The 17,287-nt window shown below is 40.6% G+C and overlaps 1 protein-coding gene across 5 annotated transcripts; it reads right to left on the minus strand.

Annotated features, from left to right (window-relative positions):
* Positions 1 to 290: 290 nt before the first annotated feature.
* zgc:174906 (uncharacterized protein LOC571548 homolog) lies at positions 291 to 14,406 on the minus strand. 5 transcript variants are annotated; one of them, XM_060937573.1, is made up of 5 exons: positions 14,219 to 14,406; positions 13,641 to 13,784; positions 1,414 to 1,745; positions 1,266 to 1,328; positions 291 to 1,158 (listed from the first exon to the last, which is right to left on the minus strand). In XM_060937573.1, exons 3-5 carry the CDS (start codon positions 1,712 to 1,714, stop codon positions 833 to 835), a joined length of 690 nt encoding a protein of 229 aa, XP_060793556.1. In that variant the 5' UTR covers positions 1,715 to 1,745; positions 13,641 to 13,784; positions 14,219 to 14,406; the 3' UTR covers positions 291 to 832. The 5 variants fall into 5 exon arrangements, with proteins under 5 accessions (XP_060793556.1, XP_060793557.1, XP_060793559.1 ...); XM_060937574.1 differs by having other exon boundaries at positions 13,580 to 13,784; XM_060937576.1 differs by lacking the exon at positions 13,641 to 13,784 and having other exon boundaries at positions 291 to 1,116.
* Positions 14,407 to 17,287: the final 2,881 nt, after the last annotated feature.

The following is a 17,287-nucleotide window of genomic DNA, read 5'->3' on the forward strand; positions in this document are numbered from 1 at the left end:
TTCCCCATGTACTGTTTTTTTTGTGACTGAATTAATTTAAGTTTTAAACTGACCACACTGGTTTCCATAACTGCATTAATATCCTACTAACTGGAATAATAATAATACATTTTTTTTTAAATGCCTCAGATTCTTTTGGTTATTTCAGTATAGTTCAAGGCTAAGTTGGTTTGGTATAAAGAGCAGTTTCTGCTTTTCCTGTCCTTATGTACAAACTGATCTTAGAAGAACTAAATAACAAATTTACTCCAAGGTGATCAGAAAGCAGTTTACACAAGGACACCAGTTCATACTCTGTTGACATGCTGAATTTAATCCCAAATATCATCCTGTATGATTTCTTTGTTTCAAAAAGAAGAATTAACTCTATACAACTCATTGAGAGCAAGATTTTCTCTATAATGTATTTTGCAACCAGTACAAAAGTACAAATGTTATAAGAGATACAAAACATACAAAGCACAGAACTTGATTAAAAAAAAAACTATACAAAACATTTTTGTAGATGTGCACATTTTACGGAAAAACTAAGATCTGTTCCCGAGAGATCCATCTGCACCATGAATCACTTCTGGAATGGATCAGAAGGCTGTATTTAACTACATTTTAAAAATACACACTTTTTTTTTTGACATTTTGTCATGTGAGAACATGTCAAGTAGTGAAAACAGAATAAAATGCACAAATGCTTGTGCATGTGACAGTGATTGAATTGTGGATTTATATCCAACAAATAAAATATAATAAAATAAAGGAAGCAAATCTGTCTGTGTAGCCCCTTTGAGACCCCCTGCTATGATATAATATTAACAGGTGCTTATTAATGCTAGGTCTAGCTCTCCTCCAGCAGGAAGTCGATGGTCCCAGGCCTGATGCCGAACTCCTCCTGCGTGAGGAGCGAATGCAGGCGAATGGCCGAGGCTTTCTCTCTCTCTTTCGTGCTCCAGAGATACAGCATGTTGAAGACTCGCTCTGTGTGGCTGTTTGGGTTATCCTCGACGATCTTGTCCAGGTCGACATTGGGGATCTCCAGCACCTCTCTGGCCACCTGCTTCCAATTAGAGCCAATTTTGCGAGCCACCATCATGAGCTGCTTCTCCGTCACCATCCTACTGCCTGGTGGGAAAGACAGCCACGTCACTGAGACGGCAAGAACGTCTGAATTGAGGTAACAGGAAGTTTTGACATGAACTAATGCAGAAAATAAAAAACCTAATTTAGAATACGGATAAAGAACTCAACAAACTTCAGTCTGAGACTCTTACTTTTTTTGACTTTGGGAACGTCATCTTCGGGTTGCTTTTCTTCGATTTTCTTCCTTTTCTTTCCTACAAGGTGCAAATTAATTAATGTTAAGGTATTGCTATTTCAATTTCCAGCACTATTATTTATCTTTTATGGTTGCCATGTTACCTATGTTGCTCAGAGGCGGCTCATTGAGTTTAGGAAATGCCTCCTGTATCCCTTTTTCCTTTAAAAGTCTCAGAAATATATTAACACGGTTTCTGTCTTTTCTCATCACGTAATCCAGGATGTCTCGAGTTTTCTCAAACGGGTCTGATGAGGCTTTGACATGGTCATATTCCTTCTGGGTCAGTAAGCGGGATGAATGGCAGTGCTGGAGCAGAAAGTCAGGATCTCCACACAGAGCATCTATCAGCGTTGGTTTAAACTTCTGTATGAACATAGCACCATCTGTTGGCTCTTCAGCCATTCTTTCCTAAATTATCCTCCTAAAGTTCCTCCTGGAAAAAAAGTAAGGACGTAGTGTTGATTTACACAATTGCAATGCACAAAAATACAGTATTTGACTGCTGTATGAAGTCTGACAGGACCACATTAGTTAACGTGCCACATTAACAATGAGTAACATAGGGGAAAGTACATTTTTGTGACGAAAACCTAAAATGTCCTAAGAGAAAAGTTTCCATTACAAACAATAGAGGGCGCTGTTTCATTTACTCCTCTTCAGTAAACTTGTTAACCTGGAAATGACCATGTAACTTGTTTATATTTTCATTCGTAAATACTGTAAGCAGTACACTTGAGAAAGAAGACACGCCATTATAGGATAATAATCCACAACAGGGTGGCGTGATTGCAATGAGACCTGACGTAACGCAGAGTTACTGCCCCCCATGCCCCCTTTGAAATTTTCAACAGCAACACATCCTGAAATATATTACTCTCCTCATACCACAACATTTTGCTAATGGTTACTTTTTTATTTACTAAAAATGACATTATCCTTTGTAACCATTTATTATGGTTAATGTGGTGAAACATCCAGAAAAAAGTTCGTTTCTGTGATCATTACGTTACAGTAGCTATATACAGTTGCTCCCTCTTTTGAGGTGATTACAACAAGAAAAATGCATGTCATATTGCTGTTTTTTTTATTAGATTTAGATTATGCAGAGCATCTGCCACATAAGTCCCTGGTTAAGTTGCAACTATAAAAATGATAACGTTAGAATGAGTGCATTAATATAAACCTCCGATTTGCCTTGTAGCTGGAACTACTGTCAGAAAGAAAGAAAGCACAACTTTATTCATCACACACTTGTGAAATTCCTCTCTGCATTTAACCCATCTGAAGCAGTGAACACACACATGCACACACACGTGAGCAATGAGCACACACACGTGAGCAATGAGCACACACACATACCCAGAGCAGTGGGCAGCCATGCTAACAGCGCCCGGGGAGCAGTTGGGAGTTAGGTGCCTCGCTCAAGGGCACCTCAGCCCAAGGCCGTCCCATATTAACCTAACCGCATGTCTTTGGACTGTGGGGGAAACCGGAGCACCTGGAGGAAACCCACGCAGACATGGGGAGAACATGCAAACTCCACACAGAAAGGCCCTCGCCGGCCGCTGGATTTGAAGAGCTGTTATGGAAAACTAGAAAATACCTACTGACCAATCAGATTTGAGATTTCAACAGAGCTGTGGTATAAGTAAAAATAACTACTGGTGCAGAGAGGAGTGGGATTTTTTTGTAATGGTCCTTTGCACAATGGATAAAATTTGTTTAGACATACTATTAACAAGTATTAAAAGTCTCGTCTCGTCTTCTTCCGCTTTATCCGGGGCCGGGTCGCGGAGGCAGCAGTCTGAGCATGGAAGCCCAAACTTCCCTTTCCCCAGACACCTCGGCCAGCTCCTCGGGAAGAACACTGAGGCGTTCCCAGGCCAGCCGAGAGACACAGTCCCTCCAGCGTGTCCTGGGTCTTCCCCGGGGCCTCCTCCTGGGGGGACATGCCTGGAACACCTCCCCAGGGAGGCGTCCAGGAGGCATCCGAAAAAGATGACCGAGCCACCTCAGCTGATTCCTCTCGATGTGGAGGAGCAGCGGCTCTACTCCGAGCTCCTCCCGAGTGACTGTGCTTCTCACCCTCTCTCTAAGGGAGCGCCCAGACACCCTGCGAAGGAAACTCATTTCGGCCGCTTGTATCCGCGATCTTGTTCTTTCGATCATTACCCAAAGCTCATGACCATAGGTGAGAGTTGGAACGTAGATCGACCGGTAAATTGAGAGCTTCGCCTTTTGGCTCAGCTCCTTCTTCACCACAACGGACCGGTAAAGCGACCGCATCACTGCGGAGGCTGCACCAATCCGCCTGTCGATCTCACGCTCCATCCTTCCCTCACTCGTGAACAAGATCCCGAGATACTTAAACTCCTCCACTTGAGGCAGGACTTCTCCACCAACCTGGAGAGGGCAAGCCACCCTTTTCCGGTCGAGAACAATGGCCTCGGATTTTGGAGGTGCTGATTCTCATCCCAGCCGCTTCACACTCGACTGCAAACCGCCCCAGTGCATGCTGAAGGTCCTGGTTTGAAGAAGCCAACAGGACAACATCATCCGCAAAAAGCAGAGATGAAAGCCTGTGGTTCCCAAACAGGATTCCTTCCGGCCCCTGGCTGCGCCTAGAAATTCTGTCCATAAAAATTATGAACAGAACCGGTGACAAAGGGCAAAGTATTAAAAGTGAAAGACAAAAACATAACCCAATCCAACCCAAACTACACCAACCAATCCAACCCACTATCCTAACCTACACCAACCAACCCAAACCAACCAACACCAAACAATCCAACCCACCAACCCAAACCACACCAACCAATCCAACCCAAACTACACCAACCAATCTAACCCACTATCCCAACCTACACCAACTAACCCGAACCACCAACCTAAACAACACCAACCCAACCTACACCAAACAGCTCAACCCAAACCGACTAACCCAAACCGACTAACCCAACCTACACCAACTGACTCAAACCAACCAACCCAACTGGCCCAACCCACCCTACACCAACCAACCCAACCCACCAACCTAAACAACCCAACCCAAACAACCAACCCAACACCAAACAGCCCAACCCAAACCAATCCAACCTACACCAAACAACCCAATCCAGACCAACCAACCCAAACAACCAACCCAACCTACACCAACTGACCCAAACCAACCAACCAACTCAACCTACACCAACTGACCCAAACCAACCAGCACCAAACAACTCAACCCAACCCAGCCTACACCAACCAACCTAAACAACCCAACCCAAACTACACCAACCAACACCAAACAGCCCAACCCAAAACAACCCAACCTACACTGACCAACCCAAACAACCAACCCAACCCAACCTACACCAACTGACCCAAACAACCAACCCAACACCAACCAACATATCATTTTGACCATTTTTGTGACTTGCAATAATGAATGAACTTTAACCATGTTGTTGGTTTCATCATTTGGAACTAAAGTGACTGCACTCAGTTACGTGTCATGTTTAAAATTTTTGGTAAATGTTAATTTCTCAACAGCTGTTGAAAGACTCCTTCTTGGCTACTGTTCATTACTTTAAACATGATACAGACAACGGTCTGGTTTGGAGACCGGGCCTTTGGCTAATTAATACCCTAGTCTGTCCTTGTCCATGCATAACTGATGACTTGTAAAGTCCTGTACATATCCTGTTTAACAATGATAAACATGTAAGGACTGAATCAAGATTCTGAATCGAGCTCTGATGATTTCAGAAAACTTTTTTCTGAGCTCTATAAGACTGGAATTCAATCTTTTATCAGTGGCCCACTCCCAGCGAGAGGAAGTTTTGCTTTTTCTCGACTCTTCAGTCTTAACACCTGGCTTGGAAAAACTTGTTCTTCATTTGGTATGAATTTCATAGACAATTTTAATCTTTTTTGGAATCGCAAAGAATTCTACAAGCCAAATAGCACTGAACTCAGCTGGATTGGAGCTAAAGTCTTAGCAGACCACTACAAACTTGCAATCTTTTCTCAGCCAGCACCGAGGAAAACAGTTGATAAGATGTCGCAGACTGACATAGCTACAAAGCCTAAACAATCATCTTTGCAAGTCGTCATCAAGGACACACAAACATCTGACTTGCAGGCCTCCCAACATTCAAGGACAGACGACTCCACTTCTCCTCGGATGGATTTCCCAAATAGCATGAAAAAATTGCTTCCTATGGCTACACTCTCTTTTTCCAGTCCAAATTTGTCGCGACAAGCAGTGTACCCAGTTCATCAAAATTGTGTTCGTCCAGGACTTTCAGCTGGCTACAAATCTTTTTCACCATCCAAAAGATACATGTCATCTCCAGTCCTTTCACCCTCAAACCAAATGGAACATTTAGAAAGTCTTGTTTGATGTACTCTGGGTCCCTGCAAATGGATGTAGAAAAAAGCAGGGATCCGATGTTGACACTATTCCTGTGTTGATAAGAAACAGAAAACATAGAGCACATTTAACCCTGGGGGTGAACCAATCTAATCTCCTTCCTGTTTTAAAACAGCATCAGAGTGCACAACCAAATATTACTGTAAAACTAGCCCTTCTGAACATTAGATCACTTTTAAACAAGTCATTTTTAATTAATGATCTTATTTGTAAACACAATCTTGATTTTTTGCTTCTAACTGAAACCTGGCTGGATCAAGCAAATAGTGCTACCACCCTTATCGAAGCAGCTCCCCCAAATTTTAATTTTTTGAATGTTACCCGACAAGGGAAAGGTGGAGGGATCGCAAATATATTCAAAGTCTCTTTTCAATGTAAACAATCCTCACTTGGTGATTTTATGTCCTTTGAACACTTATGTGCACTTGTTACATGCTCTCCTAACATATTATTATTAACTATTTACAGGCCTCCGAGACATTCAGCCAAAGTCTTTCTTGAAGAGTTTGGTGAATTGTTATCAGTCATTTGCTTAGAGTTTGATTGTCTTATTATATCTGGGGATTTTAACTTGCATGTAGATAATACTGATAACATTTATGCCAAAGAACTATTTGCAATTATTGATAACTTTAACCTAGTACAACATGTACAGGGACCGACCCACTCTCGTGGTCATACTCTTGACCTCGTCATCACAAAGGGTCTTACTGTTTCTTATACTGTTGTTGACCTGGCCTTATCTGATCATTTCTGTGTTTTCTTTGAAGTTTCTATGTCTCCTCACATTCAGAATAGCTCAACGACTATAGGCAGGAGAGTCATAAACAACAACACGTGCTCTTTTTAAGCAAGCTCTCTCTCAGAACTCAACCAAAATGTCAGACTCTGTAGATGATTTACTGGAATTTTTTAATTTAAATATGACCCAAATTATGGATGATATTGCTCCATTCAAAATAAAAAGAGTCAATGATAAGCAGAAAGCACCATGGAAGCAGTACCCGGCTGTTAAACTGCTAAAGAGAGAATGTAGAAAGACTGAAAGAAAATGGCGCAAATCTAAACTTCACATCCATTATCAAATCCATAAAGAGATGCTTTGTAATTATAATTATGAAATTCGTAAAGCAAGACAGTCTTTCTTCTCCAATATCATCAGCAGGAATATGAACAATGCCCGTGTGCTATTTTCAACAGTAGAGAAGCTAACTAATCCCCCACCACAATTAGCACCTGAACTTCTCTCAGTTAATAAATGCAATGAGTTTGCATCCTTCTTCAAAGGTAAAATTGATAAAATACGGCAGAATATTTCTCATAATATATCTCAGTTGCAAAAAATTGAAAAACTGCAATCACCAATGACACAGATAGATAACTTTAACACAATGTCAGAATTTTGTTTAATTGATTATGAGACTCTTGAAAAAACTGTACAAAATCTCAGTTCCTCAACATCTGAACTGGACATTCTGCCCACCAACTTTTTTAAGTCTGTTCTTCATCTTATAATTACAGATGTGCTTCAAATTATAAATACATCCTTGGAGACTGGTGTTGTTCCTGTGTCCCTAAAAAAAGCTGTTGTAAAGCCCCTTCTTAAAAAAAATAATCTGGATCCTTCAGTGTTAAATAATTACAGGCCAATATCAAATCTACCATTTATCGGGAAAATCCTGGAAAAATTGTCTTCAATCAATTAACTGCCTTCTTGATATCAAACAGCCGTTTTGATAATTTTCAGTCAGGATTTCGTGCCAATCATAGCACTGAAACAGCGCTGATTAAAGTTATAAATGACATACGTCTTAATACTGATGCAGGCAAAACATCGGTCCTGGTATTACTGGACCTCAGTGCAGCTTTTGATACTGTTGATCACAACATACTGCTATATCGACTTGAACACTGGGTTGGATTGACTGGTAAAGTTATCAATTGGTTAAAATCATACTTAAAAGATAGAAGCTTCTTTGTTACCCTGGGAAATTGTTCCTCAACGTCAATGCCCTTGACCTGTGGTGTCCCCCAGGGGTCGATTCTTGGACCATTACTTTTCAACCTTTATATGCTCCCACTTGGGCAAATTATCAATAAAAATTCAATTTTGTATCACTGCTATGCAGATGACACCCAAATTTATTTTGCTCTATCACCAAATGATTATGCCCCCCTTGAATGTCTCTACCAGTGTATCGATCAAATCAATAGCTGGATGTCACAAAATTTTCTTCAGCTGAACACAGATAAAACAGAAATAATTCTATTTGGAAAAAAAGATGAAAGACTCAGGATTACCACTATTCTTGACACAAAAGGGATTAAAACTAAAGAAATGGTTAAAAATCTTGGTGTTTTCATTGACAGCGAGCTAAACTTTGACAGTCACATGAAAGCAATCACTAAAACGGCATTTTATCACCTAAAAAACATTTCCAAACTAAGAGGACTTATGTCAAAACATGATCTGGAAAAACTAATACATGCCTTCATCTCTAGTAGGGTTGATTACTGCAATGGCCTTTTCACAGGCCTGCCTAAAAAGACCATCAAACGACTTCAGCTGGTTCAAAATGCAGCGGCGAGGGTTCTCACACGAACAAAAAGAACAGAGCACATTACTCCAATTCTAAGGTCCCTTCACTGGCTTCCAGTAAGCTACAGAATTGACTTTAAAGTATTGCTGCTGGTATACAAATCTCTAAATGGTACAGGGCCCAATTACCTCTCTGATATGTTGCAGCGGCCTAACCCAATCAGATCTACCAGATCGCAACAGAAAAATGTACTATTAAAACCAGTTGTTAAAACAAAGTATGGTGAAGCAGCTTTTAGCTACTATGCAGTACAGCTATGGAACCAACTGCCAGAGGACATTAAAAATGCTCCTGCTGTTGGCAGCTTCAAATCTAGGTTAAAGACCAAGCTGTTTTCAGATGCTTTCTGTTAAATAATTAATATTTTTACATTTTTTATAATCTTTATTTTCTCTGCATGTTTTAAATTTATTTTAACTTTATTCTATTTTATTCTGCTAGTTTTTTTTCCCTTTCTCTTTCTTTTTCTCCTTTTTCTTTTTGGCATTTTAATATTTTATTTCTACTATTGTTTAATTCTTATTATTTTCTTTTAATTCTTTTAATTAATTATTTTAGAATAAAGATAAAATTATTTTATGTAATTTTATTTCTCTATTGTTTACTGTTTTTGTTTTTACTTCTGTAACGCACATTGAACTGCCATTGTGTATGAAATGTGCTATATAAATAAACTTGCCTTGCCTCTGCTCCATTTCAAGTCAACTTAACTTTATTGTCAATTCTGCCATACATACAGGACACAGACATGATCGAAATATTATTTCTCCCAGACCCTTGGTGTAAACATAAATACACAAACAAAACAAATATTAAAAAATGCAAATATATTTAACAGTTATTCCGCGAAATCGAGTCATACATGAGCTGATAGCCAACAAGGTACGTAATGCTGAGTCGGCTATAAGCCATGTATGACAAGACTGAGTGGAATAACTGTTTTATTCTATCCACGTTCACTGGATTTTGAGAAACAGAGCATTTTTATTTTGATTTTTTTGCAAATTCGATAAATAAAAACTTTGTACAAAACGTCTGACAAAATCGTTTCCGCTTAGAATGTAAACAAACTGGCGAAATGACAGTAGCAATTTGTGAAAAATGCTATAATAATAATAACAATAATAATAATAATTCTTGAAAAAAAGATATGTTCTTCCCATCAAATACTTTTATTCGATATTCTGTTGCTTTTTTTATTTTGGGGGTTTTTATTTTCAAGTAGAGTTTTTATTTCGTCCTCGGTTTGTTCAGCAACACGCTCCGCCATTTTCTTCTTCTTTAGGGTTTTTTTTTGTGGTCAGTAAACCAATTTAACGGTGCTTTATTCCCACCAACTGGGCTGAAGTGTGGAACAGGAGATCTTGGGGGGGAACAGGACTATATTCTTTTAGCTATTTAAATACTTGATAAAGTGATATATCTGACTTGACATGCTCTGCCATTTTGTTTTTCTCTACTCACAGTATATGAGCTGATAGCCTGGTAGTAGAGTAAGAGGCAAAAAAAAATGTACAGTAAGAGAGGCAAAAAAAAAATCCCCAAGGATAACTGTTGGTGAATTACGATAAAAAGTAAAATCTTGTGGTTTCCAAGTCTCCAAAACCACCATCAGACACCAACCCCAGTGCCAACAGATTATTTGGAAGGTTTGCCAGAAAAAAAAAGCCTTTTTGTTCAGGTAATCACAAATGTAAGCACCTGAAGTTTGTGAAATGCTACTACAGCTTTTGCTGGAACCGTGTTCTATGGTCTGATGAAATAAAAATGGAGCTTTTTGGCAATAAACACTCGCGGTGGGTTTGGCATAAAAAGAAAGATGGCTATAATGAAAAGAACCCAATCCCGACTGTAAAATATAGTGGAAGTTCTGTGATGTTTTGGGGCAGTTTTTCCTCCAAAGCCCCTGGAAACCTTGTTAGGGTACATGGCATCATGGACTCCATGAAATACCAGAACATTTTAAATCAAAATCTGGCTCCTCTGCCAGGAAACTAAAACTGGGTCATCATTGGATCTTCCAGCAGGACAGTGATCTGAAGCACATGTCCAAATCAACACAAAAATGCTTAGCTGACCATAGAATCAAGCTTCTGCCCTGGCCATCTCAGTCCCCTGACCTGAACCCCATTGAAAACCTGCGGGGTGAGCTGAAGAGGAGAGTGGACAAGAGAGGGCCGAGGACCTGGATGATCTGGAGAGATTGTGTAAAGAGGAACGGTCTCAGATGCCCTGCTCTGTATCTCCAACCTTATAAAAGGTTACAGGAGAGACTCAGTGCTGTTTTACTGGCAAAGGGAGGTTGCACAAAGTATTAAATACAGGGGTGCCGATAATAGTGGCACATGTAGTTTTCTCATCTCATCTCATTATCTCTAGCCGCTTTATCCTGTTCTACAGGGTCGCAGGCAAGCTGGAGCCTATCCCAGCTGACTACGGGCGAAAGGCAGGGTACACCCTGGACAAGTCGCCAGGTCATCACAGGGCTGACACATAGACACAGACAACCATTCACACTCACATTCACACCTACGCTCAATTTAGAGTCACCAGTTAACCTAACCTGCATGTCTTTGGACTGTGGGGGAAACCGGAGCACCCGGAGGAAACCCACACGGACACGGGGAGAACATGCAAACTCCGCACAGAAAGGCCCTCGCTGGCCACGGGGCTCGAACCCGGACCTTCTTGCTGTGAGGCGACAGCGCTAACCACTACACCACTGTGCCGCCACATGTAGTTTTGTTGAAAATAATTTATTTCTTGACGAGGGATTTGTTTTTCTCAGAATAAATTTATTTCAATTAAAAGTTGGATTTTCTCATTTTTGTCAGTGTGAGATGAAGCAACTTCACCAAAAGGTGGATTTTTTCTCACCCTTTTTACTGAACTTTACAAGTGGGGCCAATAATTGTGGAGGGCACTGTATATGGGTCTGTCTCAGAAACTGGGTAGTGTGGGGGTACCCCAATAAATATACTCACAGTCAATAAACTATACGGTTTTGAATGGTGAGGTTGGTTTTAATTTGAAATAAAATGATGAAAGAAATAATACAGATAAAACTAAATCTTTGATGTGAATACTCTATTCAGAATTTAGCAAAAATTCTGCAAATTTGTGGAAAAATGGCAGCTTGATCTGGGACATGATAAATGGTTGACTACATCGCATTCTCTTAAAAAGGTTGTAGTCCACTGAAAAGTCTACAGTTATCACTAATTGTATTTTAAGTTGTAAGTTTATACACCTAACGATTGGTGCGCTCACAGAATAATCATAACCGTAATAAAACATCATGCAAAATATTTGATCACCGTTGTAACTCCATTTTCCGCAGACCCAAAACCAATACGATCGTGTGTTTTGATCTAAACGGAAAGCCTCAGGGTCGAGGTCGCTACCTCACCAAAAGTAGTAACTTAAAATCACTACGCCATATAAAAATTCAGTTATAAATCTGCGATTTTGTTTTTTAAAACGAAAGCTGAAAGTTAGGTATAGAATATGTTTCTTACAGAATATGTTACGATGGTAGCTGGTCTTGTATGAATTTCTGAGCGATAAAATGAGTTGTGGTCTATTTTTTACCATAGCGTGTTATTTGTGTGCGGGGAAGGACAAACATTAACAATTTGCAGGTGTAGAATGGAATTTTCCACTCCAACAGTTAGAAGTTGATCGTGCTTCCATTTGCGGTCTTTCTGTTACGCGGGTGATCTGTTCAGACGTTATCACTGAAAAGGTGAGTTTTGACAGTTTTATTTTGTTTTAGTCTTGCAGTATAAGGCAATGGGCGGCACGGTGGTGTAGTGGTTAGCGCTGTCGCCTCACAGCAAGAAGGTCCTGGGTTCGAGCCCCGTGGCTGGCGAGGGCCTTTCTGTGTGGAGTTTGCATGTTCTCCCCGTGGGTTTCCTCCGGGTGCTCCGGTTTCCCCCACAGTCCAAAGACATGCAGGTTAGGTTAACTGGTGACTCTAAATTGACAGTAGGTGTGAATGTGAGTGTGAATGGTTGTCTGTGTCTATGTGTCAGCCCTGTGATGACCTGGCGACTTGTCCAGGGTGTACCCCGCCTTTCGCCTGTAGTCAGCTGGGATAGGCTCCAGCTTGCCTGCGACCCTGTAGAAGGATAAAGCCGCTAGAGATAATGAGATGAGATGAGTATAAGGCAATAGAATGCTTCTTTTTCATCTTACTTTCATAATTCATAGCATTTGCATATTTTTGACCAATATTTTTGCAACCATGGTCAATTTAGATCGAACTTTTGATAGAATCTACGGCCAGTCATTTTGCCCCGCCCCCATCTCGCGCTCCGTCCGGTGCGGTAGTGATGTCCCGTTGCTCGCGCGCCGCAGCAGAGACCCGCGCGACCTTCAGCCGGTACAGTCGCTGTTCTTTTACCACCGCCATTATTCTCATCTTTCCGGTGTGTTCTTGATTTTTCCATTGTGTCCTATTTCACCATATCATATTATTCATATTTAAGTGAATAATCAATTCAGTCCTCATAACTTGGCATTTTTAACCCAAGCAATCAAAAAGAGGAAATTTATTCAATATTTTCACTCATCTGTGAAGGAGGGGCTTTAATTCTTCATGATGGAGTTATTTTATATGTAAATCAATTTTACAAAAGCATTTGAAATGTAATAAAAAAACATTTTCCACAGTGGAGGCCAGATAAAGCAAGATGCTATCTTTATTCTTATTAAACAGGACGAAAGAAACATTGAGTGTTAGGTAAATGAAGAAAAAAAATATAGTAAAATTAGAAAATTTATTTTTTGACCATAATGTCCCAAATGGGGCGGCACGGTGGTGTAGTGGTTAGCGCTGTCGCCTCACAATAAGAAGGTTCTGGGTTTGAGCCCCGTGGCCGGCGAGGGCCTTTCTGTGTGGAGTTTGCATGTTCTCCCCGTGTCCGTGTGGGTTTCCTCCGGGTGCTCCGGTTTCCCCCACAGTCCAAAGACATGCAGGTTAGGTTAACTGGTGACTCTAAATTGACCGTAGGTGTGAATGTGAGTGTGAATGGTTGTCTGTGTCTATGTGTCAGCCCTGTGATGACCTGGCGACTTGTCCAGGGTGTACCCCGCCTTTCGCCCGTAGTCAGCTGGGATAGGCTCCAGCTTGCCTGCGACCCTGTAGAAGGATAAAGCGGCTAGAGATAATGAGATGAGATGAGATGTCCCAAATGAGAGACCAGTTTCTGAGATGGACCTATATAAAACTATAAAAATTAGGTTCACATTAGGTTCCACTCCTGTCAGCTAGGAACAGGAACATGAGGCTACAGTAGCACAGGTTCACCCGAACTGTACAGCTGAAAACTGGAGAAGACCAGGTGAAGTTTGTACAATCCAAGTGAAACCCAACATGGCCTTCTGCAGCTGTAGCACATCCACCTCAAGGTTCAAAGTGTTGTGCTTTCGGAGATGCCCCGAGATCGTCTCCCTAAGTAGAATGTTACACAGGGGATTCCCAAAAATGTTAATTATTGTTGGATCTATGTTATTTTTTATGGGAAAATTACACAAAACTATAGTTTATCAAATGGTCTGTATAGATCTTTCTCCTGAGAGCATCTTCACAGGGAAATAAACATTAGTTCTAACATCATCAAAAGACGAGTTTTCTTTAAGTGTATTTATATTGCACATTTAATTAGATGAAGCCTCATTTGCATAAAAAAAAATCTAATTCTGAGTTCCAGTACAAAAGCAATATAAATATCAGCCATCACATGGTAAAGACTGACTCACTGTTTAAAACCATGCTCTACTTCCCTGCAGTGTTTTGTCTTCAATGCCATTAACATTAATAAGTGTTAATGTTAATATAATTCTTATATTATAAGCCTCACCACACTGTGTAAACAGTTTATTTACCTGCATAAAGCTGTTTGTGGAGTCTTCAGTCTCTTTCAGCTCATCACTTCATGGCCCTGTCCTGTATGTAATGTTTACACACTCACTATGTGTGTGTTATTGTTTAATACAGAGTTTTCTACACTGAATCTATAGATCGAATCGCTACTGAAGTCACTGCAGTGTTTCTTTCCCGGTCTGTGTTTTTCCTCCTTCCTGGAGGAATCATAAACACTCTGTTGCCACCTGCCGGCAGGAGGATTGCACTACAGCCACCCAAAAACCTGGGTCAGCACTTACAACCATAGATTTACATACAGTCCCCTCCAAAAGTATTGGAACGGCAAGGTCAATTCCTTTGTTTTTTTTTTGTACACTGAAGACATTTGGGTTTCAGATCAAAAGATGAATATGAGACAAAAGTTCAGAATTCCAGCTTTTATTTCATGGTATTTACATCTAGATGTGTTAACTCAGGACAGAGCACCTTTTCTTTGAACCCGCCCACTTTTCAGGCGAGCAAAAGTATTGGAACATGCGACTGATGGGTGTTTCTAGTTGCTCAGGTGTTGCCTTTTAGATTGATTGCTGAAACTTTAAATAGTTCTTGTTTTTGGCTTTGGGTTTCACCTGTGAAAACTGTATTTGCTGCTAAGCAAACATGAAGACCAGAGAGCTGTCAATGGGAGAAAAGCAAACCATTTTGAAGCTGAGAGAAGAGGGAAAATCGATCAGAGCTATTGCACAAACATTGGGCATAGCTAGCACAACAATTTGGAATGCACTGAAAAAGAAAGAAACTACTGGTGTACTGAGCAACAAACATCGAACAGGTCGGCCAAGGGTAACAACAGCAGTTGATGACAAACATTGTGAGAGCTGTGAAGAAACACCCAAAGACAACAGTCAGTGACATCACTGCCAAACTCCACAGGGCAGGGGTGAAGGTATCACAATCCACTGTTCGAAGAAGACTTCGAGAGAAGAAATATAGAGGCCATACCACAAAATGCAAACCACTCATCAGCAAAAAGAATCAGAAGGCTAGATTGGATTTTGCAAAGAAGTACAGAGATCAGCCACAAAAGTTTTGGGACAAAGTTTTATGGACTGATGAGACCAAGATTAACCTCTACCAAAGTGATGGAAAGGCCAAAGTATGGAGAAAGAAAGGATCTGCTTATGATCCAAAACATACAGTACAAGCTCATCTGTGAAGCATGGTGGAGGTAATGTCATGGCTTGGGCTTGCATGGCTGCTTCTGGAACGGGTTCACTAGTCTTTATTGATGATGTAACTCATGATGGTGGCAGCAGAATGAATTCTGAAGTCTACAAAACCATTTTGTCTGGCAATTTACAGAAAAATGCATCCAAACTAATTGGGAGAAGCTTCATCATGCAACAAGACAATGACCCAAACCACACTGCCAACACAACAAAGGACTTCATCGGGGGGAAAAGTGGAAGGTCTTGGACTGGCCAAGTCAATCACTGGACCTTAACCCAATAGAGCATGCATTTTACCTCCTGAAGAGGAGACTGAAGGGAGAAACCCCCAGAAACAAACAACAACTGAAAGAGGCTGCAGTAAAGGCCTGGAACAGCATTTCAAATGAAGAATGCAACAGCCTGGTGAAGTCAATGGGTCGCAGGCTCAATGCAGTTATTGCAAGTAAGGGTTATGCCACCAAATATTAAATGTTATTCACTTTAAGTTAATTTAATAATGTCTGTTCCAATACTTTTGCTCACTTGAAAAGTGGGTGGGTTCAAAGAAAAGGTGCTCTGTCCTGAGTTGTTTAACACATCTAGATGTAAATACCATGAAATAAAAGCTGGAATTCTGAACTTTTGTCTCATATTCATCTTTTGATCTGAAACCCAAATGTCTTCAATGTAGAAAAAAAACAAAGGAATTGACCTTGCCATTCCAATACTTTTGGAGGGGACTGTGGAAGACTAGATTCCTCATAGTAGAGCTGTTAAGGCCCTATAAACATAAGAATTGTGCACAACATGATAAAAGCATGAAACTTTCAGGGTTTGTTCTCCAGGGCATAACAATTAATTTAAAATCTGGAGGCGCTCTCAGTTTAACCTTGGAGGTCATTTAGAGGTCATCGACCCTTGTTATGTGCAATTTCAATGGACAGGATTAAAAATTGGGGCATTTTATCATACAAGTGTGACAAATTGTAATTACATGTGGATTTCCATTTATCTAGGTCATGAGAGTCCATTTATAGTGATATTACACTTAGAAGTCAAGGTTAAGATGAAGGTCACTCTAAAATATATGATGTGTTATGTCAATTTCAACAACTTTTATGATTTTGTAGCATATTGCCAAGCAGTATATACTTTGTAATTGTAAAATGACTTCCAAATGAGTGATACAGGCCTAATGTGAGTATTCTAATCATTGCAGTCTCCAGAACATGCACAAAGGGCAGTACACTTCAATTCTGCCTTTTTGCATTTGCAGTGACCACAACAGCCCTTTTTGCAACCACAATGTAAAAGCTCATAGCACGACTGTGAGGCCTCAGGTAGTGTTGTCCAAAGTGGCTGCCATCCATCGTCACTGTTAACCCATCCCCAGTCTGAAGGACTTGGCAACTGGGGCCTAATAACCAAGGCAAGGTTCCATACATGAGCCTGATACATGGCTCGTTTGATGTGTTGTCTCAAAGCAGCTTGTGTAGGGGGGATGTTTTCCAACGAGCTTGACTTTCGTGTGAAAAGATGTTTCCATGCCTCATTGACACCTACAAATGCACTTGTTCTGTCTTAAATGAGAACAACAAAGCGTTCCAGCTGTGACAAAGACAGGTCACTCAGTTCTTGTGGCATTTGCAACATTTCGTGAAAAGCCTCCGTGACTTCTGGGTACACAAGCCACGTGTCCCAAGCAGTCTTTTTATCACGGCCACAGAATGCTGATGTTGTATCACAGCCAGTGAAAGAATGAAATGCGAGCAAAACATCGCTAGTGGAAGGACCAAGAGCAGCAACCACCTTGTGGATGCCAGTATAGCAGAAAGTGCTACCAGTTCCAAAGGCTATCCATATTTCTTCAAGGTCAAC

This window comes from Neoarius graeffei, chromosome 13 (assembly GCF_027579695.1).
Source record: "Neoarius graeffei isolate fNeoGra1 chromosome 13, fNeoGra1.pri, whole genome shotgun sequence".
In the NCBI taxonomy this organism is placed as follows: Eukaryota; Metazoa; Chordata; class Actinopteri; order Siluriformes; family Ariidae; genus Neoarius; species Neoarius graeffei.